Source organism: Microcebus murinus, chromosome 5 (assembly GCF_040939455.1).
Source record: "Microcebus murinus isolate Inina chromosome 5, M.murinus_Inina_mat1.0, whole genome shotgun sequence".
NCBI lineage: Eukaryota > Metazoa > Chordata > Mammalia > Primates > Cheirogaleidae > Microcebus > Microcebus murinus.
The window spans coordinates 33740912-33763193 of NC_134108.1; the positions used below are offsets into that span (position 1 = coordinate 33740912).

The 22282-nt window shown below is 34.9% G+C and overlaps 1 protein-coding gene across 3 annotated transcripts in view; it reads left to right on the forward strand.

Moving 5' to 3' along the window:
• The window catches only part of THEMIS (thymocyte selection associated), a 168415-nt gene that overhangs the window by 124673 nt on the left and 21460 nt on the right, over positions 1-22282 (forward strand). The window contains exon 5 of one of the 3 annotated variants that reach the window (XM_076002979.1): positions 9991-10134. The exons of the other annotated variants lie outside the window; for them this stretch is intronic. Within the exon in view, the coding sequence (XP_075859094.1) occupies positions 9991-10053 (63 nt within the window). The 3' untranslated portion in view covers positions 10054-10134. Of the gene's footprint in view, positions 1-9990; positions 10135-22282 lie in introns of those variants that run through there. 3 annotated transcript variants of the gene reach the window in all.

Here is a 22282-nt window from a genome sequence, read left to right on the forward strand (position 1 = left end):
CTCTTGAAGCTATGTTGGTTGTGGGACAAAGTTATGGCCAATGAGATATAAAAATAAAATAGTATATGTAAATTCTAAGGAGTGTCTCTAAGGAGGTAGAGGACTGGTCACTGGAGTAACTGTAATGACTGGAGCCTCAGTGGCCATTTTGGCCTTGAGAATAAAAACAATATTTGGGGGATGTTAGATCAGACAGAGAGAGAGAACATGTGCACACATTCCTGACAATGTGCAATTCACACCAGCCCTGGACAGCCTAGCTGTATTGTACTTTTTCTGTGAAAAAGAATTAAAATCTCTTCTTTGATCCATTCATATTTTGGAGGTGCTTTCACATGTGGCTCAAACCTAATGATATTTAATAAATAATTGTTCCTTGGAAGTAGGACACAGTAAAAGAAATACTTGGGAAGACATGGAGAAATACCTGGATATAAACTAAGTTTGAAACAAAGTTTCAAGGTTCTAAATAGGCATATTAATATCAGACATTTTATGCCTCTATATCTTATTCTGGCAATATGGATAATCATAGAGAATTCTACCCATATTTATAAATATAGGAGAATAGGTCTAAACGATGAGTTGAACACTTTTTCCTTTAAGTAAACATAATGTGTTCAATTCTTTACTTCAAGGCAGGAGAATTCAGAGGTATAAATCTTGCCTTAACAGAGACCAGCTAGGTCTTTTGTGAATGCATGTGTCATTGGAATAATCATATTATTTGCATGCATGTAGCTTCAATTAGTTATCAATGATCAAATAACTAGAAATAAAATAAAAACTAACAATAGGGGATTGAACTGGTCCTGAGATTATTTAACCCATCTTTCTGGCAGGAAACAGTGTATAGTTATCTTTTTTTGTTCCCACTGCACTAAAGAAGAAATAATGTTGAATTAGAATTGGAACGCCAGTCCACACACAGGGTATATTACTCAATATATTATGTTGATACCAACAGACCAGTACTTATAGTTTGATTCAGTAGTACATATAATTTGTATGACCATACCCACACTGTCATGTTTTTTTCCATATAAAATTATAGCATAAAGATATTTATAAACACTATAGATTATTTTTTTTGACAGCTTTAAAAATCTATTTTATGGATTCACCACAATTTCCCTAGTTATTCTGCATTATTTGGGTATTTTTGTCAATTGAGTGATTGTTTCTAATTTTTCTCTCTAAAGCATTTTATTTTTAATATTAATTACTCAGGCATGTTTTCCACAGTAGAATTATTGGTCAAGAGTTCAGTCATATTTAAAGGCCTGAATACATATTTCCAAATTGCTTTCCATAAGAGTTGGAGAAAGTTAGCTATGTATAAATGTGCTGTTTGGGGCAGCTTGGTGGATTGTTTTGTGAAGTTAAAGAGAGGATTCTGTTTCACTGTCTCTCAACTAAGGAGCCATCTTGACATAAGTTTCACTGTGTTTCATTTATTTTGCATTCTTTTTGTAGCTTTTTGAGGTATAATTGATTTACAATAATACTACACAAATGTAATGTATACAATTTGATCAATGTGGACATATGTGAATATCCACGATTACATCACTACAATCAAGGTAATAAACACATATATTAACTCCAAATTTACTTGTGTCATGGCTTTTTTTTTTTTTTTTTTGTAGTAAGAACACTTAACATGAGATCTACTTTCTTAAGAAATGTTTAAGTACATAATATTTTATTGTCAACTTTAGGGTTTATGTTGTACAGCAGGTATCTAGAACTTACTCATCTTGTATAACAATAACTTTATACCCAGTGAACAAGAACACCCCTTTTCTTCCTCCTATCCCTTGGCAATCTCTCTCCTTCCCTCCCTCCCTCCCTCCCTCCCTCCCTCCCTCCCTCCCTCCCTCCCTCCCTCCCTCCCTCCCTCCTTCCTTCCTTCCTTCCTTCCTTCCTTCCTTCCTTCCTTCCTTCCTTCCTTCCTTCCTTCCTTCCTTCCTTCCTCTATTTTAGATACCACATGTAAGTGAAATTATGCAGTATTTATCCTTCTATGACTGATATTTCAATCAACATGATGTCTTCCAGGTCCATCCATGTTGTCAAAAATGGTAGGATTTCCTCCTTTTTTAAGGCTAAATAATATTTCATTATATATATCTATATCTGTATATGTCACATTTTCTTTATCCATTAATCTGTTGGTGGATATCTGGATTGTTTCCGTGTCTTGGCCATTGTGAATAATGGTGCCATGAACATGGGAGTGCAGTATGTTAGTCTTTTCCATCTCATACTTGGCAATTATATATTTTTGGGAGGTGATACAGTGTGAAGGACATGGGGTAACATAAAGATATTAAGGGAAGTTGGGGAATTGAAATAGGAAGAATAAGCAAGAAGAGATTACAAAAGACAAATTTTGTTTCTACTAAAAATTTCCATAGGATCAACCCCTCTTTAACTTCCTGAGTTAAAGTGATCAGACTCTGGAAAACCTGATAAAGACACTTGCAGCTTCTGTAACTTATTTTGGAGAATAATTTCCTGATGTAGTCAATAAACAGGCTATACTGGGGGCAACTCTAAGTCTGGACCTGATATCAGATATTTTAAAAGTTAGTCTATTTGAATGAGTTAATAAAAAGTTTTATGTCCAGATCTCAGTTACTTGTCTTTACTATCTACTTTTTATTCTGAGCCAAAAAGAATTTTAAAGGATAACAATATATTGTTAGAAGCAAAATCTAGTGAGTTGTTCTTTTACCTAAGGAAATACCTCAGGGCAGAATACAGAAATGACTAGAATAATGTTGGCAAACATTGACTTGCTTTTCACTATTTATACATTATTTTCAACAAAACCAATTCTAAATAAAAGATTTGCTTTTATGATGCATTATTTACCTGAGGAATTTGGGTTAAGATTTATGAAAGTAATTGATTTAATCATCATCTTTTTCATTATCACAAATATGTCAAGCAGCCTGGGGCACAATAAGATGTCTGTAGTTTTGTTTGAATTCAGCATCTGCCCACAGAGCTAATGCCATAGCAACTAAGAAACACTTGTACCTTTTTCTTAAGAGACTGCATCTTAAGAAACCTTTTATACTCTATCCCCGTTACATTTTGGGACTGAATGGTGCATCCTCTGAACATTACCATTCTGTCCTCCTCTTTTTCCAGAGATCTCATGCTTTTACTCCTCTTAAACACCAAGCATATTTCTAACATGAACCTCTTTCCTTCATTCCATTCACATCCATAAATGTCTAAATGTCAAAGAGACTTTTTTAGTTAACTTGGCTTTGGGTGGGAGAAAATTTGAGTGTGGCAGCATTTTCCTAGGCTTAGACTTCATATCTAGCATGTCTGAAGATTAGCAGCCAAATGATAAAATTAAGGGGCTCAAATGCAAAGCTATCACTGAAGCTGAGACATCATTATCTTAAGCTGGAGAAGACAGTCCCTATTGGTGCTTCTTGCCTTTTAGTATTCTTCTCTGAACCACTTATTAGCATGCTGACTTTCCTCAAAAGAAGAATAGCCCACTTTCTTTCTCTCCTTTAATGATTTAGTTTTCAAATGCTGTAGATTATTTCTAAAATAATTTATTCTTTTATATATCGACCTTTTCAATAAATAATTTTTGAAAAATTTAAGAAGATATACTCTTTATAATCCTTTTTATTGTGGTACTATACGCATAATATAAAATTTTCCATTGTAACAATTATTGAGTTTAAGGACATTCACATTGTTGTGCTATCACCACCACCATCTTTCTCCAGAACTTTTCTATATCCCCAAACTGAAATGTTGTTGTACCCCTTAAATAATAACTATTTCCCCTTCCCCCCATCTCCTGATCTCTGTGAATTTGACTACTTTAGGTACATCATAGAAGTGAGATCATATGACATTTGTCCTTTTGTGGCTGGCTTATTTCCACTTAGCATAATATCTTTAAGTTTCATCCGTAGTGTAGCATGTGTCATAAGTTCATTCCTTTTTAAGTCTGAATAGTATTCCATTATGTATGTACACACCACATTTTGTTTATCCATTCATTCATGAGTGGACAATTGGGTTGCGACTAGTATGAATAATGCCGCTATGAACAACGGTATATGAACATCCATTAGAGTATCTGCTTGCAATTTTCTGGATATATTAATATAACCAGAAGTAGAATTGCTAGATCATATGGTGATTCTGCATCTAATTTCTTGACAACCCCCTGTACTATTTTCCACAATGGCTCATATCTTCCCCTTCCTCTCTCATGCCCCATAATTTATTCTTAATTCCTAGTGGAACACTTTCTGCAGTGCCTCTAGATTTTTGTGTGCTTCAAGCCTTAAGAGTTCATTCTGGAACTATTATATATCGTTAGTTGGTTTATTCTCCTCATTCACTTCATTTTTGCATTTTTATTTTGTTATGGAATAGAGTACATAATATATCTAGCAAATTCTCCCTTCTTTTATAATTCTAAGTCTATAATATTGCAAGTGAAATTTGATAAGTAACATCAAACAATCAGCTATTTGCAAGATAAGAAAAAACATCAAAGAAAATAAAAATAATTTAATTTTAAATGAGGTGTAAGGTATTTGACCCTTAAAAAGCACTGAAAATGCACCACAATACTTAGTAGCCAGTTTAAAGGAAGTGGCAAGCTTACCTATATGCTTACAATTTGTGTATTGTAGACCATACCTCTTGCCGCTTCTGTGTCTATGAAATACATGTTTGCTGAGAAATAGTGAAGTTGGTTACTACATTTGTAGATTTAAAGCTGAATTTCTTACAGAGCTACAGTATTTGTAGGATTTTATTGGGTTCTCATAGGTGTTATCTATAAAATTTAAGTACTTTTCAGGTGTGGGCTAGCAAATGTGCAACTGTCTCTCCGTATATACTATAATGGGGAAGAAAGAAGTAGAAATATTTTTAAACATGATTACAAAAGCAAAAACTTAAAAAGGCTTTTAAATTTTAGTTAGAGTACTTGCTGGTAATATAAAAAATATATATAACATAAAATGCCCCCTAAATATTTATTTCTTTTTTTCTTAAAAAAGAAAAGATTGCAGTAAATGGTTTATGTTAATAGTTTATATAACGGAGTCCTAGTAATTCATAAATGTTCTCTGGAGGTATAATGCTATGTTCATCTCTGATTGCTTCAATAAATAAATTCTCGTCTTCTCTACAACCATTTGTAAGCACATACTAACTTTACTTTCAGGTAGCTAAAGAAAAACATGGCCGAGTTATTTATGTTCTCATGTATTCCATGGGAAGTCAGCAAAACAAAGCTGGCCTTATGTATGGTCACCCTTTTTGATGACATTGGGAGGTTTTAGACCAATTAGGAACAACTTTCAGAAGAATCAATTGGACTGGCTATGCAGTAGAGTTTGATTAAATCATGTTTGTTGCATTTCTTAAATCACTGGGCTATGACCATGAACAGTTTGAACTTTATATCCAATAAAGATTTTTAGCAACATTTAAATCCACTAGAGGCTTCCAAACTTCAGCAGTATTTTCTCTGACAAGATACTCTCATTTACTGGCAGTCACAAGCTGGTAACTTCAACCCTGGAATCAGTCACAAATATTGTTGTCACCTTTTTCCTACTCTTTAGCTGAAACCTCGGTTCTTGAGCTCTGAAGGTGTTTGAGTTTCCAGCACTTAAATGATTGTAAATGCCCTTTGTTCCTACCTGCCCAGAAAAGACCCACAAAGCAGAAGAAAACCAATTAGGTTCCTGTTGCTCCTGCTCTAATTAATTTCCTATGGCTTACCCTGGAGGAATCAGAGGAGAATCTCCGCCTCAAGTTCCAAGGCTCCCTTCCCCAAGAGCCTTCCAATGGCTCTTTTCCAACCCTGTCCTTACATGTCCATGGGTGCAGCTGGAAATCACACTAGCGAAAATCACCATGGGCACTGGCCCATCAGAGCACGCCTCATTGAGAATGGATGGGGACTGCTCTGTAGCAGGGCAGACCAGCTGAATGTGAGCCCTGCAGTTAATGATATTAAAAATCAGCCAGTGTTTTCCTATTAGCTTAAAGGGATCTTAGAGTATGAGAGTATTAGAAAAATGGCAGATTGATGATTCCTACAAAATCCCATTTTAGTTTACACATTTGGCATAATTTTTTTTAGAGTAGTAGCATTAAATAGGCTGCCCAGGCCCTCCTGTACACGTGGCCACTACCTCCTTCCATTGACTGGTTCTTCCTTCATACTGAGCCCTGGGAGGCAGCTGGAATTAGTTAATTTTTGTTCCATAGTTTGTTCACTTTTACTCTTTGTCTCTTTCTCAACTCCTTTGCTCCTTGGAAATGAAATTCATTTTTCATCATTCTTCATCTTGGGCTTCTTATTCACCTTTTGACCTAGTTCCAAAATGCCTCTCTCTTGATTCTCCTTAAATATTCTCTTATATAGCAAAATATGTGATTAAGTTAAGGATCTTGAGGAGTTTGTCATGGAATAATAGGTGGGACCCTCAATGCCATCACAATATTCTTATAAGAGAGAGGCTGAGGGAGTTGAAACACACAAACACAGAGAAATCAATTATCAATGCAAAGATAAAGGCAGAGGTTATAATAGTGCAGCCATGAGCTGAGGAATGACAAACATCTGACCTCCAGAACTTTTAGAGAAAAAATTCTTTTTTATATTAAGCCACCCAATTTGTGGTAATTTGCTACAGCAGGACTGGGAAACTAATAACTAATATAATGCACAGGCATTCTAGGACTTTCCAAGGAAATATGAATAGACATATAGTTCCCAGGCACTTTGGAATTTTACAGAAACAGCCTATTCAGAAAACCTCCCATGAGTTACTTCATTGATTAATTAATCACATATGTATCAAGGACTCAAGGGAAATTTCAAAGGTGAACAAGCAGAAAGACTTTCAGGAGCAGGATGAACTTGAAAATAAGCAAAGTCAGGTCTTACTTGGGGAATTACAAAGCAAAGCACAGAAAGGGAGGCATGAAGTAGGGTTGCAGAATAATCTTCAAGGTCTGGAATTTATAGTGTGGGCAATAGAAAAGGAGTTATAGAGGAGTTAAATAGAGAAGTTAAATTGACATTTCTAATTTTATGTGAAAAACCTATTACTTTGCTATTGAAATAAGATAGAACTTTCTCGGTTTTAAAGTGCCCTAAACAATACTATGGCTTCTGAATGTTGCATTGTTTACCTAAATAATTTGGTCCCAAATTCCCCATCCATAGAAAATTTTCCTTTTCTATCCATGATTATATCTTCATATGCTACATTATTTGGCAATTGGATTACAGTCTCATTCTCTGCGGATGACTGTGAATTTAGTTCTGGGTAATGAATTTTTTAACTTAAATTTACACTAATTCTAACTCTTGCTTTATAGTATGCATATTAAAAATAGTTTACATTCTTTAGATATGCAGCATACTGCACTGTATTGAGTGGGGGTGAGGACTCCAGGCCAAGGTAGGACTTTAATAGCTTGTGCTTTTCTCTGTTAGATATCAGGAGAGAGCCCCACCTCATAGGTACCTCCCTGAGTCGCCATCACATCCTTCCCCGAGAAGCCTCTTTCTCTAAAGTCCCACCCTTTGCCCTGTACGGCCCCTTGTACAAAGTATAAACAACATCTATGACTGTGTGAATTCCTGTATTGAAAAAGTAGTCCACTGATACTGATTCATGTCAAGGGTATAAATTTATTAGAGGTACAAATTTAAAATAAATAAGTTTGAAATGCATGAAGGTTCTCTCTAGCAGTAAAGAGAGTTGATGAATTCTCAATTGCTTGTAATTCCTGAATGCAAATGTCACTGATCTTTGTGATAAGCCTTTTACTCTTGAATTAGTTTCTTATATATTTGTGCCCATGTACAATTTGTTAAAGAGCAAAATCCTCGGATATAACACATTAGTCAAGATGTCTCAGGGACATATGAATATTTTTTTTTACAAAAAAGGTAAAATTAAATGTATTTACATAACTCTTTGCCAAGAAAATCAAAATGTTTTAAGTAAATATTCCAGGAGCTAAGATTAGATAAGAATACTTGAGATATGGGTGGCATTTAAATACTTCTTATTTGGCTCTGCTTGAAGAAACACAGTACTCTGAAACATTCACTAGTTCTTTTACCAGCCTTTTGGAGTCCTGAACATCAAAAAAAGGTGCCAACTGGGATCCTGAGAGGCTCAACTTAAGCCTGAAGTTTATGTAAATAGCCTTTTCCTAAAGATATCTGTATGACTTGAAAAAATAAAAGCTTCTGCCCGTGGAAGTCTCTTTTCAAATGAGAGACATCTAATCCTGGAGCCACGGAGTCCTGGCAGATTTCCCATATTCAAACTGAGTATGGAGATATAATGTCAGTGCTACATAAGCAATGAATAGCTAGCTAGACTCCGGAGGGTAGCTGCCAAGAGGCAGGGAAGACTGCCATCTGGTGGCAATATAAAATTACTACCTAAATAAATACATGCCACAACTCCTGGTCGCTTTATCAAGTATTTGTTTACAACCTAAGTTTAAAGGCAAAAGTGAAATGAAAATTTAGATCAAATACCACAGGGATCAAATGAGCAATGTTTTAAGTTATAACCAATAATTACTATTATTTTGCAAGTTATTTCGTATTTTGTGTTCTATTTTTTTTAACCTTTTCTCTGACATAGAAAACAAACACTGACAAATGTTTTTCTTTTATTCTATTTGATCATTCAATCTTTCCTGACTTATCATTTCATAGTTTTCAAAAAACTAGCATAGGCTCTCTTATTACAAAAAGAGCAATGTAATACACAACTCAGATCACATTTGGAGATAGAAGAATATAGAGGAATTAATAAAATGACAAATAATGAAAGTAATCCAAACATAGGTCTGAGAATGTTGAGTCTATAACATAGACTTTTGTTTGATTTACATTTAGGATATTGTTTAATCCTTTTGTACTTGAGTTTTATTAATCAGCTTTTCCTCTAATAGTTCCTCTATTAGCTGGATCTCACCTTGGGAAATGATAATGACAGACTGCCTACTTGTATAAAGATTTTATTGTATTTAAAAATGCTTACATGATTATAGGGCTAGATCTGGGTGCCATAAAGTCCATATCAATAAATACTCAGCTCTTAAATATCCCTTATTATCAATTTTACTCTCTACCTTACTGAATTTCTCTCTCTTCAAAGTGAGTGTGGGAGTGGGTTGAAGCATTTTCTGTATAAGTGTGTGTGTGTATGTGTATGTCAATCACACTTCCTATTTAATATTTTCTTAGTATGAATTTCTCTCCGTTTAATATATCCATTATATATAATAAAATTAATTTTCTCTTAACACACAACTTTAAACATGCATTACTAATATACCACAAGAGAAATGACATGTGTAAGTTTTTTATTCCTTGTTAAGTGATAATTTCAAATATAGGTGAAAAAGACAACTGGACCCAACAACTTTCCCTCTTTCACTCCCTGTAATTAACCAAGCTCTAGTGCCATAGTGGATGGTGAGGTTGGCCACAATGGAGAATTTGATCTCTGTTCCTGCTTACCAACAAATCTCTCTAGGTAGGTCCAGATCTATATGACTGGATTTACTGGTGATTTCCTTAACAAAAAATGATGTATGTAGTTGATGAATGCTTTGAGGATTCGTGGCTGAAAATCCTCAAAAAGAGCACAAACTAGCTGATTTCCCTGACATTTCTTGGAAGAATCATTGATCATCATTAAATAAATAAACCCACGTTCCACATCCTGGAGCAGGCAACACAGAGTTGCCCATGTGGGAAACAACTTAATCACCCATTAGTGCTTACAGTTCAGAGGAGTTGTCTTGGCAACTGTCACTCAAGGGGTTTCTGAGGCTGTCAATATCTATAGCAGATTGTTCCTGGTCTGCAGTACCCAGGTCTCCTGCTCACAGTGCCAGCTGATTAAAAAATTGTCTACTTTGTTTTTCCAGGTGCCTTTCATGATCTACGATGTTGACTTTGAAAACACCATGTGTCCTATATTTAAAGGCTAAAAAAATCCCAAACAAATCATCCAAATTTAGTGCATTATCAACCAGCCTGTTTTGTATGATACAGTAATAAAAAAACAGAAATTCATTTCATCTATAAAGATAATGGAAACCAATTAACTGATATGTTTTCAATATAGTGAGAGTATGAAGAATACTTGTCCTATCTGTAATTTAAGAGCTTTGGCTAATGGACTGTCAATATTAAATAAAAACAATCACTGGGTGATTCAAATCATCTGCTAGTCTTGGATTTTCTTTTCACAGAAAGCCATTGTTCCCTCAGGTCCAATATGAGCTTCAAAGAATGCTGACTAATGTTTTCTCTCAACACAAACATTCCTATTTCTAACAGGTTTAGTAGCATGCTATCTCTAATTATCATTAAGATGTTTCTAAGAGCAAGTAACAAAGGTTATAGGCCCGGCCTTCATTTGCTCAGCCTTGTTAGATTGTAATCTTAGTTCCTGTCTACCCCTTGTATCAATGTCTAAACTGGAGCTTCTTTTGTAGCTCCTTCAGAAGTACAGAATCATATCTGTGAAATTCTTCTCTGAGATCTAACAATATCACCCTAACCTAGTACTCATCACCAACCTTGACTTTAGGCAAAAGAGATGATTTAAGAAACAGCCTATTTTTTGAACATCAGTATATTTTTTGATATGCTCTCTCATTGCACATAAGCCAATTATTGTCTTGATCTCAAGTCTTGGACCAAATTATTTTTACATTTTTTATTATAAAATATTGAAGCATATACAAAAAATAGAGAGAATAGTGTAATAAACCTTCAGGTATCCATCACCCAACTCCATTAACTATTACCTCAAGATTGATTTTGTTTCGTCTATTTTTTGAAGAAATAAAGCAGACATTATTTCATTTGATTTCATCAGCAAATTCTTCATTACAAAACTCTAAAAGGTAGAGATTCTTAGAAACAAACAGTATGGTGTCATACCTGAAAACATTAGCAATAATTACTTAAAAATCATCAAGTATTAAGTAAAGGTTCAAATTTGCCTGGTTGTCTCATCAATGTTTTCTTACAGTTTGAACCAGGATCTAAATAAGGTGCCTACGTTGAAATTGACTGATATGTTTTTAAATCTTTTTTAATCTATAGATTTCTTTTTATTTTTCTCAATTTGCTGGAGAAACTGAATGTGTTCTATAGAGTTTATCACAGCATGAATTTTGTTTGATTGTATTCCCATGATTACACGTGAATAGGAGTGGAAATGGTTGTCCTTTTGCCAGTTACACAGAGCCACTCATGTAGAAACTTGAATTAACTGGTGATATTTTAGTGTCCTTTGTTGTTTTCCAAACACCTTCTATTCCTAGTCTTTTTGCCCTTCACATGGGATTTCATTATATATCAGTTTCTTTCTTGGTTATTATATGTCATATATTCTATATCGTATATTCTAGATATCATATATTCCAGAATTGTTTTGTGGATGAGTGGGCTTCCTCCCAAGATGTTCTCTCTTATTTTCCTTTGAATTGATAGTTAAATCTTGAGGCTTGATACATGCAGATTTGATTTTTAGGAAGATTACTCCATAGAGAGTGCTGTGTATTTTCAACAGAAGTTATATAATGTTTGGTTGTTTGTTTTTGATAGTTAACAGCCATTTATGGTCATTGTTAACTCAAAGATAATGGGCAGTTTTGATTACTGGATCTTGTTTTTGTTTCTAGAGACTGATTATCTCTGAGTCTGGGACCCCACTTAGGGGTACACAGAGGCACTCTTGATTTTAGAGGATAATATTATTCTGCAGATTCAATGAACCTGGTTAGGTTGTTTGAAAATTGTATTTTCTAGTTTAAACAAAACCAAACTTACAAAATGGACAAGTGTTTTCAAAAATTACTGAAAGCAACCTGTGGACTAAAGATTATACCACTAGTGACACCATTAAGAGAGTGAAAAGGCAAGCTACAGAGCAGGGAAGGCTATTTGCAAAATAAATAAAGGATACTGTAAAGGACTTATATTCAGAACATATAAAGGACTTTTACCCATCAGTAACAAAAACACAAATAGCACAGTAGAGAAAGTGGGAAAAACACTCAAAAAGTTACTTTACATAATAGATATTTCATAGTAAGTACTTCCAATGACCACTGTAACATCGAAAAGCTATTTAATCTCATCAGTTATCTGGGAAATGAAAATTAGTACCACAAGGAGATAACACCAACACCACAGAATCACTAGTATGGTTAAATAGATTGACAGCACCAAGTCTCATAGGGATTTGGAGAAACTGGAGGTCCACATGCTCTTGGAGAGAGTGCATTGCTCTGGGAAACTGTTTTGCAAGATCTACTAAAGCTGGGCATATGCCCCAGCAATTATATCCCTCTAGCAATGTATGCATATGTGCACCCAATAGAAATGTGTTATTATGTGCACAAAAAGACAGGTACAGGAATATTCACAACAGCATTATTTTTAATAGCTAAAAATTAGAAATGACTCAAATATTCTTCAGCAGTAGAGTAAATAAATACATTTTGCTTTATCCATACAATGGAATACCCTATAATGTTATGGATGTAAAGAAAGAAACAAGACACAAAAGAGAATAGATTGTAGGAGCCAAAGTATATGAAGTTTTCGAACAAGAAAGAAAACTAAGCTATGATATTCCGTGTCAGGAGAGAGTTAACTTTGGGGAAAAGGCATTGGGAATGTGACTGGGTTGAAGCATGAGGGAGCTGCTGGAGGGTATTAATATTCTATTTCCAGATATGGGTCATAGTTACATGGGAAGCTTTATTTATATAAAATCATTGAGTTGTATCCTTATTATTTGTGTACTTTCTAAAAGTATTACATACTACATAAAATAAATTAATTAAAATATTGTACTTGTGATGTAAGCAAAGGAGAACAGGTTTTTAAAAAGTAGAACTGACAGTTTTCACACTTCTAATATTTCTCCATAAGTCACATTAGGAGGGGAAAAAAAGATCAACTAATCATACTCATCAAGATGTCAGCCAAGAATCTGAAATTATAAAAAAGATTGAAATGAAAATTTTAAAATACTCTAAGTGACAATGAACTTCTCCATATTTTATGGATCACATATTTATGTTCTATTAACCACTGAGAACATGAAGCCATCACGATTAACAATAGCTTTTAAAATTAAGCAATAAGAATATGAAGATACTTGTCTGTAGTTTTTCTGTGCTGTTTAAAATCATGTTATACCTAATCTGGTACTTCATTACATTTAAGAGTCACTAAAATTAATGTTAACTCCTTTGAGTTTTTAAAAAATAGTGATAAAGAAAAAGCTACCTATTATTGATTACATCTGTTCTTCCTGAAAATGGCTAAAATAATATAAAGAAACAATATGGTGACAAATTAGTACCATTTATTTTTTCTGAAAATACTCTTGAAAGATGCTTAGAAAAAAAATGCTGAAGATTTCAATATGTTAATACATGTAACAGGCTTAGTCTAGTGCCTGACACTTAGTAAGCACAAAATAGATGTTAGCTGTTAATATTATTTGTATGAACAAATGACTAGTGAGGGAGATTTTCTATAAAGTTGCATGAGAGTAGTTTTTTTCCCTGACATATCTGTTCATTATATTTGCTAGATTGTGTTTCAATAATGAAATCCATGAGGAAGTATTTTTTTATGCATTGGAGAAACCATTATTCTATCCCTTAATGACTTCTTTAGTGAAAGCATTGCTTTATGAATAAACTGAGTAAGTACAACCACTAATACAGCAGCTGCATTGTCTAGAATGTTTTAAAGTGATCCTAAAGGAAGGCTGGAGAAATGAATTTTCATATGAAATGCATCCCCAGTGTCATTATAGACAAGTTGCTGTGACAAAGAAATTGTAGCCGGAAGTTTATCAAGTTCTGTAAAATGTTCTAGATATGACTAATTTATAGAAACAAAGGTATAAAAATATAGTGGGACCCTAATGATACTTTGCGAGATGGGGAATTACTTTTGTGTAATCTAAAGATTTGCATTGATTATCTCATGAAAAAAACACCTTTTCTGAAATTAACTATGTGTTGGCATTTAGATTTATTTTACAAAAAGGTGAATGTGCCGGGCGCGGTGGCTCACGCCTGTAATCCTAGCACTCTGGGAGGCCGAGGCGGGCGGATTGCTTGAGGTTGGGAGTTCGAAACCATCCTGAGCGAGACCCCGTCTCTACTAAAAAAATAGAAAGAAATTAATTGACCAACTAAAAATATATATATACAAAAAATTAGCCGGGCGTGGTGGCGCATGCCTGTAGTCCCAGCTACTCGGGAGGCTGAGGCAGGAGGATCCCTTGAGCCCAGGAGTTTGAGGTTGCTGTGAGCTAGGCTGACGCCATGGCACTCACTCTAGCCAGGGCAACAAAAGTGAGACTCTGTCTCAAAAAAAAAAAAAAAAAAAAAAAAGGTGAATGTTCAAATTTACCCTAATTCATGGTAAGTGCCTATTGGTAGTCAGTATCACACATTCACATCCTTGAACTGGCCCTTTAATTAAAAGATGAAAAAATAACTGTCATAAAAGACTCATTCTATATAGAATATTGTGAAACTGGATTGTTTGGGAATATTTGTGATGTTATGAGCTTTCATTGCCAAAAAATGTGCAACCTATAAAACTTTTCATGTTGCAAACTTTAAAAACATAAAAAAAGTGTAATTATTGATAAAAATTCTTCCAAAGAATTACAATGGGTTTTAAACTCAATGATTAAAATATTAAATAAATATTAACTCAAATCCATTTAGCTTTTTTTCTTTTTTTATTTCAAAATATTATGGGGGAAAATGTTTTTGGTTATTGGAAAAATGTTTTTGGAAAAATGTATTTGGTTATTTGGAGATTGCTTTTGTAATACTTGAGTCTATAAGTATGCCCATCACCCAAGTCTTTATTGTACCTATTAGGTAGGTTTTTGCCCTACCCTTCTCCCCCCCTTTGTCATACTTGATTTCCACTGGATTTTACTTCTCTCTGTGCACATATGTGCTCATAGGTTAGTTCCAATTTAATACCGAGTACATGTGTTATTTGTTTTTCCATTCTTCAGATACTTCAGTTAGGATAATAGTCTCCAGTTCCATCCAAATTGTTGCAAAAGGCATTAATTCATTCTTTTCTATGGCTGAGTAGTACTCCATAGTATACATATACCACATTTTGTTAATATACTCATGAATTGATGGCACTTAAGTTGATTCCGCATCTTTACAATTGTGAATTATGCTACACTAAACATTTGAGTGCAGATGTCTTTTTGATAAAATGACTTCTTTTCTTTTGGGTAGGTACCCAGTAGTGGGATCACTGGATCTAATGGTAGGATTACTTTCAGTTCTTTGAAGAATCTCATACTATTTTCCATAGAGGTTGTACTAATTTGCAGTCCCAACACCAGTATATAAGTGTTCCTTTCTCTTTGCATACATGCCAGCATCTAACACTTATGGACCTTTTAATAAAAACCACCCTCTGAGGATATCTCATTGTGGTTTTAATTTACATTTCCTTGATGATTAGTGATGCTGAACATTTTTTCATATGTTTCTTGGCCATGTCTATTTTCCTTAGAAAAGCTTCTGTCCATCTCTCTGCCCACTTTTTAATGGAGTTGTTTGCTTTTTTTCCTTGCTGGTTTGTTTGAGTTCTTTGCAGATTCTGGATATTAGCCCTTTTTCAGATGTACAGTTTGCAAATATTTTCTCCCATTCTGTAGGTTATCTATTTGCTCTATTGATTATTTCCTTAGCTGTGCAGAAGCCTTTTAACTTAATCGAGTCCCATTTAGCTTTTAAAAACAGTTTGAAATCGAGGTAGATAAAAATTTACTAGCCAATTTTAACAATATCTTTGCAAAATTAGTAGACATTGTTGAAAGATATGCATCATGACTTAGAGCAATTAACAATGTACTTTTCCTGTTTGGATCCATGTATCTTTGTGGCATAGCATATTTAGTGGTGACAGCCATTAAAGCTCAGTATATAAATCAACTGAATTATGAAGCAAACAATTGAGTTGCTGTATCACAAAGTATTAAATCAACATTTAAAAAATTATGAAAACAATTCAGTCATTTTCTTAATGTATTATTAATAAGGAAAGCAAAATTTTGCTTAAAAATTATTTCAACTTTAGTCTTTGTTTTAGAATGCCCCTGATATATTAGTAGAGCAAATATACATAACTATATATAAGTTAGTAGATTGCATGTTTATAATTTTATATATATACATGTATCATATCAACCTCTATTATATTTTATGCATAATGTTTTTATTTTTAAGAACATGCAATCAGAATGGTTTAGAGATCACTGATTTAGAAGTTGGTAGGAAAGAGAAGATGACAAAAGAGATAAGTGCATAAGGATCCAAGAGATAGAAGAAGAATACAGTATTACTGGAGAACAGGAGACTAGGGGGAAAATATTTTTAAAAAATAATGAGTTGGTTAACAGAGTCATATACAACAGAAAGCTTAGGAACCACAATATCTGAGAACAGATGGATGATTAGAAAGCTATTGATGAAAGTATTGTTAGTCAAGTGGTAGGAAGAGAAACCAGAACCTACTCAATAAATGCCCAGATAAGTGATGGGAGGGAAGGAAAAGGAGCAGTAAGAATAGACTTACTCTTATTAGAGTTTGGCAGGCAATGGATGAGGCAATGGAGAGGCAGATTCAGAGAATACATGAGAAGTGGGAAGAATAATTGATTAAGTCAAGGTGAGAGTGGAAGGGTAAGGGTCACATTCAAAGAAGGAGGCACTTTAGTAAAGGACAGGACACTTTGTGAATTATAAAAAATGTAAGAGATCAAGTGAGTTTCTAAGAAAATAAAGGAAAACTGTGGGGATTGATGTCAAATAGCCACAACCTCAGTGGATTAATTGGGTAAGTAACCTCCTAAAACTGAGAAATGCCAGATTGTGACAGTGCACTTGATAAAAAAAGGAAAAGGCTGGAAATATCTTCCATAGACCTCTCGTGGGGAACTAACGCAGAGATCCTCAGATAACTGAGCAAAATCGAGGGCCCAGATGCCACCGACTAACATGGATTTATGTCAGAGGCAAATAAGAAATTACAAGGTTTTTTTCCCAGTAATATGCTACTTTTGGGATTGAGAGAAGAGAAAGAAATTTTCAGGGATTGTCAAAGAATAGAATGAAAAGAGAGGGTCTTATAACCATAGTAAGAAAGCTGTTAACAAAGCAATAGGAAAGCAGGTTCTAAGGACCCCTTGGGTAGGAGACACATGAGGGACAGAATTGGACAATAGGCAGAAATCAATGAAGGACTGAGAGGGAAGAGCAAGTGTGAGCATGGAGGAGAGTGTTAGAATCCAAGATCGTGAGGCAGGAGACATTCTGAGGGACAATGAGGTCCAAGTTCTGATTGTACTTAGAAGAGGTCAAAAATGAGTAAGAAAAAGAGTTCAACAGACATGTGAACATTAAGGTCCTTTGATGTCCTGTTGGGAGAGGGAAGGCAAGGAGGACATGAACATGAACTGAAGAGGCCAGTATAAGAAAAGTGGGAGAGGATCCTACAGATGAAGGGTGATGCCTGGATTCTATAGAAATTCAGAGAAGGTGAGATGGTGGTGCAAGACAATGTTTTAAAAGGGAGATTGAAATAGGGTCTGTGAGTCAGAAGAGGTCATTTCCAGGTGTGAGCTGAGCTGAGAAGGTGGAAAGTAGCCTCCTAGGACCATATTCTAGGACCTCCTAGGACCAGTGTTGGGCGCTTGTTCATGTGAGCTTTTTATATTTTAGCGACATTTCAGTGGCAAGAATGCCATTTAGTATTTCATATCCAGTAATGTGAATGCTTGAAGAAATAGATGAATTATACTCATCAAAACCAATTCTAGCTCAAAAATAATACAGCAATGTTTTAAATCAGGTTGCCAGAATGTGTACCTTTTAAAGACTCATATCAAAGCCTGTGTTTTAATACCTAGAAGGTTAAGATGATTTCAAATATAATTTTTAAGAAATGAATTTAGAATAATTTTCCTAGATACAGATCTGTAGTATAGTAAGTACACTGCAGTTCCCATCTGCCATCCACAACAAGTGTTGGCCTCTTGGCCACTGTTCAAATGCTATTCATATGTCCCCTAATTCAAAACTAATTTCACCAAAAACTAATCTAACAACAACAAAAAAAGTGTCATATAGTTGATTCCGTTGTAATTTCAGTTTTTGTAATTCAAAATAAGATTAATTTTCCTGCCCTTGGCCAAAGATTATACTCACAGAATGTAAGAGTTATGATTTTCCCATTAAAACAGGAGCTATGCAAGTTATGATGATAACCATGCAAATTAATTACTTTTAAGTTTTTAGGAAGGCAAAATAAGAAGGAAGGAGGAAGATTTATCTACACACAAAGAGCTACTCCAGTGTTCATCGCATCAGCATTTTGAGTAAGCCGACCTTGATATTTTGAAGAGGAGGCACTTGCCACCCACATCATATCTAAAATAGCAAACCCTTTTGCATGCTTGTTCAATATCTGGAGTGACAGAGCTAACATCTTTGAGAGCAGCAGGACTTCTCATTTATCTCCTTAAGAGTACATATTAGCTTCCTATTCGGGCCTCACTTTAAAATAAAAATATGTTGGCTAAGTATTGCTTCAAAAGCCTATTTCATCTTTGGCCAAATCCACAGAACATTAGGGTAGCAAGAAGCGGATTGAATTGAGCTTGACAAAGGGTGTGAAGAGGTTTGCCACCTGATTGCCGTGGATTAAAATTCTTACACTCATTTTGATCAAACAGAGCATGTGATTACATTGGGTTCTTCCTGCATCCATGAGCTAGAATTTGATTTCTCCCAAGTGGATGATCAAATCAACAACAGATCAGGATGGTGGAACTTCTAGGTATCAAATTACCTAGATCCCACTTTTCAGCAGGAAAAATAAAGGAAGATGCAACTGAAATATATAAGTGAAATGTGAGTATTGTTAATCTCTTGCTTTAAAACATGATGTATTCTTGAAGCCTGTCTTTGAAAGTGAAGGTTTAAAATAGCCTTTTTAGTAAACGAAGGATTTCTTTTCCAGACGACACAGTAAGATCTTTGATACATGATATGTGGTAAGATTTTTAATCCTAATTCCAGCAGGGGTAGTTTTTCTTGAATCTGTTTCTGGCCAATCTAGGAGGAAGAAGAAGTCCTTGAAGGGCTGGGATGGAAGGCTGTAATCTCTTATCAGGGCAACTAGGGAGATAGACACAGGCATCTTTCTCTTCCATTGGCCTACTGCCTCTTCTCTGACTCAAGAGAACGGGCAAAGTAGGTTGAAAACCCCAACTCTTTTAAATGTCTGACCTTCTCGAGGTACTTGGAACAGGCAGGGAAGAAAGAGGTCTGTCCCACCTGTCCAACCACATTTGGGCCCAAGAGTATCTAAGTGTTAAGCCACATGCAAGAACCTGTGACTGGTGGTGAAGCTCCAATTAGCTGTCAGCTCAGAGCCCAGCTAGTGAGGTCCCATCTGAGAAGAAGGTGTGCATGGTGGAGGGAGGAAGAATACTGGCTGAGGAGGGTAAGTGTTGCCAGCAAGGAGTCTCCAGCTGCAAGGGACAGGAGAGATGTCAAAAGATAGCATGTCTTTGGGATAGTGTGCAACAAGCTCAGAAGCATTCTCTTTGAATTGGTATAAAGAATACATTCTGTGCAGAAAAGGCAGTTTATGAGTACATAAGGACAATTGTAAAGAGAAGACTGTCTATACGGATGACCAGCTTTAGATTATTTTTCTCAGTTTATATTCTTGCTTGTTTAAATATTTTTTTCAGACAAACACTTGCCTCCATTAAATTGGATCTTTATAATGCACAATGAGAAATTTATTAGTTTTTTAAAAAAATACTTGATAATCTTCTAAATTATTTATGGTGATTCAACTATATAATAAACAGAAGAGAACACACACATTAGGAGACAGATTATATACAGGATTGCATGCTTTTCTGGGGTGATAGTTTGAATATGCACAGAAAATTTATATTTCTTGTGATTAGATTTGATCTTCCTTTATTTTAAAGTATAGTCTCTGAGTTATTGCTATTCTTTTTTTTTTTTTTTTTTTTTTTTGAGACAGAGACTTGCTCTACTGCCTGGACTAGAGTGCAGTGGCATCATCATCATTACTCTTGTTTTAAGTCAAATTTAATTCTCTGGGAGAAAGTTAGTTAATGAGAGATTTCTTCCCAAATATTACTTGAAATTTCTTCCTATGTATCATTAAATTTACTTTCTGAGGTGAAAAAACTATAGGCAGTGGAAAAGAGCAGTGTTTATATAAGCAGAAAAGAAGGTTGCTCTTTTTAGTCAGGAGAGGATTGATTTTTTACAAAGTAAAAAGTAAAGTACATTATCTGGGATTCTTCATGTTGTTTTAAATATGAATGATATTTAGTCCCTGAGCAAGACAAGCCCTCTGTAGCTCTCTAAGGAAAAGCAAGTCTATTTGCCCTTGGGGAAAAGGGTCACAAATACATATAGTTATAACCTGGGAATATCAATAAATTGTTCAGAAAGGGATGATTTTACCAACGAACATAGCCTTAGGTGTGAGATAAAAGATGGAGTTTAAAATTCTTTTAATTTTTTTTTTTGTGGACATCTGGGTTAACTTTTTTTTCAGGTATTATTTATGTGTTTTTTCCTTTGTTCATGAGGCAAATATTCAGTACCTTGTAATTAAATCATTAATTTCAGCAGAAACACTGAAAAGCAGCATGCAAACTACAAGCCAAGAATAACATGAAAAATAATTTAATAGTCATTTCATATTAGCAGATGGGATTCTAATGATAAGTTAAATAGCAATTACACAGAAAAAACAGGACTTATTTTTTAAGTACAACTATAGAGTGGTCATAAAGGCCTGAGGCATGCCAGTTCTAATTTATCTATGTTCCAGCTCATTCTTTACACACATTTTAATTTTCTCATTTTCCTTGGATCCTATCTGCAGGTTGAAAACTTGACTTCACTAAAGTAGTGCCTGACACAGGGTTTTATTCCTTCAATTGTTGTCAGGCTACATTCTCATGCCTAGAGAAATGGGGCCACTGTGTTTACACACTAAGTTCTCAATTCCCACTTTCCCTAACATAACCATTCTTTGATTTATAACTTCCGTAGGTAAGTGCCCAATGTAATTGAAATCAGAGATGCATGAGATACTGTATAAATATGGTTTGTGCAATGATTGCAATAATGAGTTTATGTGAAAGCACAGGATTTGAAATGTGTGTTTTTTAATGGATAAAACAAGGTAAAATATAATGGCCTTTTATCTATATAATAAGCACCACTGTTAGGAGTGACTGGATATTAAACCAAATTTGCTGATGGGTGTGAACATGTGATGACACAGTGGCCATTGATAACTGGCCAAAGAAAAAGTCGTAAAAATTAAATATATATTTTGTTCATGAATCTGTCCATTCATTTGATACATAGTTATTTAATACCTACCATATTTAAAACCCTGAGATAAGAACGGAGGACAATGAATAAGGCAGGCTTAGTCTTTACTCTCAGGAGGTTTTTTAGTTCAGCCAGGGAGATAGACATTAAACACTAAACCAGATATTATTTAATGTAGTTGTGAAAATCACATTGCAGTGCAAGTACAAGGTGCTCAAAAACTAGAAAACAAACCTTATACAGTGAGGGAAAACCTGCAGGACTCAAGACTTTATAAAATTTAGGGGGAAAAGTTTATGAAGAATGTTCTAGGCAAACATAATAGCTGAGTCTTAAGACAGGAAGGAAGATTGGTGAGATTGTGGAGCTGAGGGGACGTTAGCATTGGAGTTCAGAGTGTTTTCTGTGTCGTGCAAGCCCTAGCATCTCCACCCTCCTCTCATTTCATAAATCTCCACCCCTGCCATGGAGTCCTAAACGTACAAGTGGTATATTAAGCCACATGTGTGTTGAAATTATCTAGGGGCAGTAAAAGAAAACTGAGCCAATAACTAAGCCTTAAGAATGCTCTATGGCCGGGCGCGGTGGCTCACGCTTGTAATCCTAGCACTCTGGGAGGCCGAGGCGGGCGGATTGCTCAAGGTCAGGAGTTCAAAACCAGCCTGAGCGAGACCCCGTCTCTACTATAAAAATAGAAAGAAATTAATTGGCCAACTAATATATA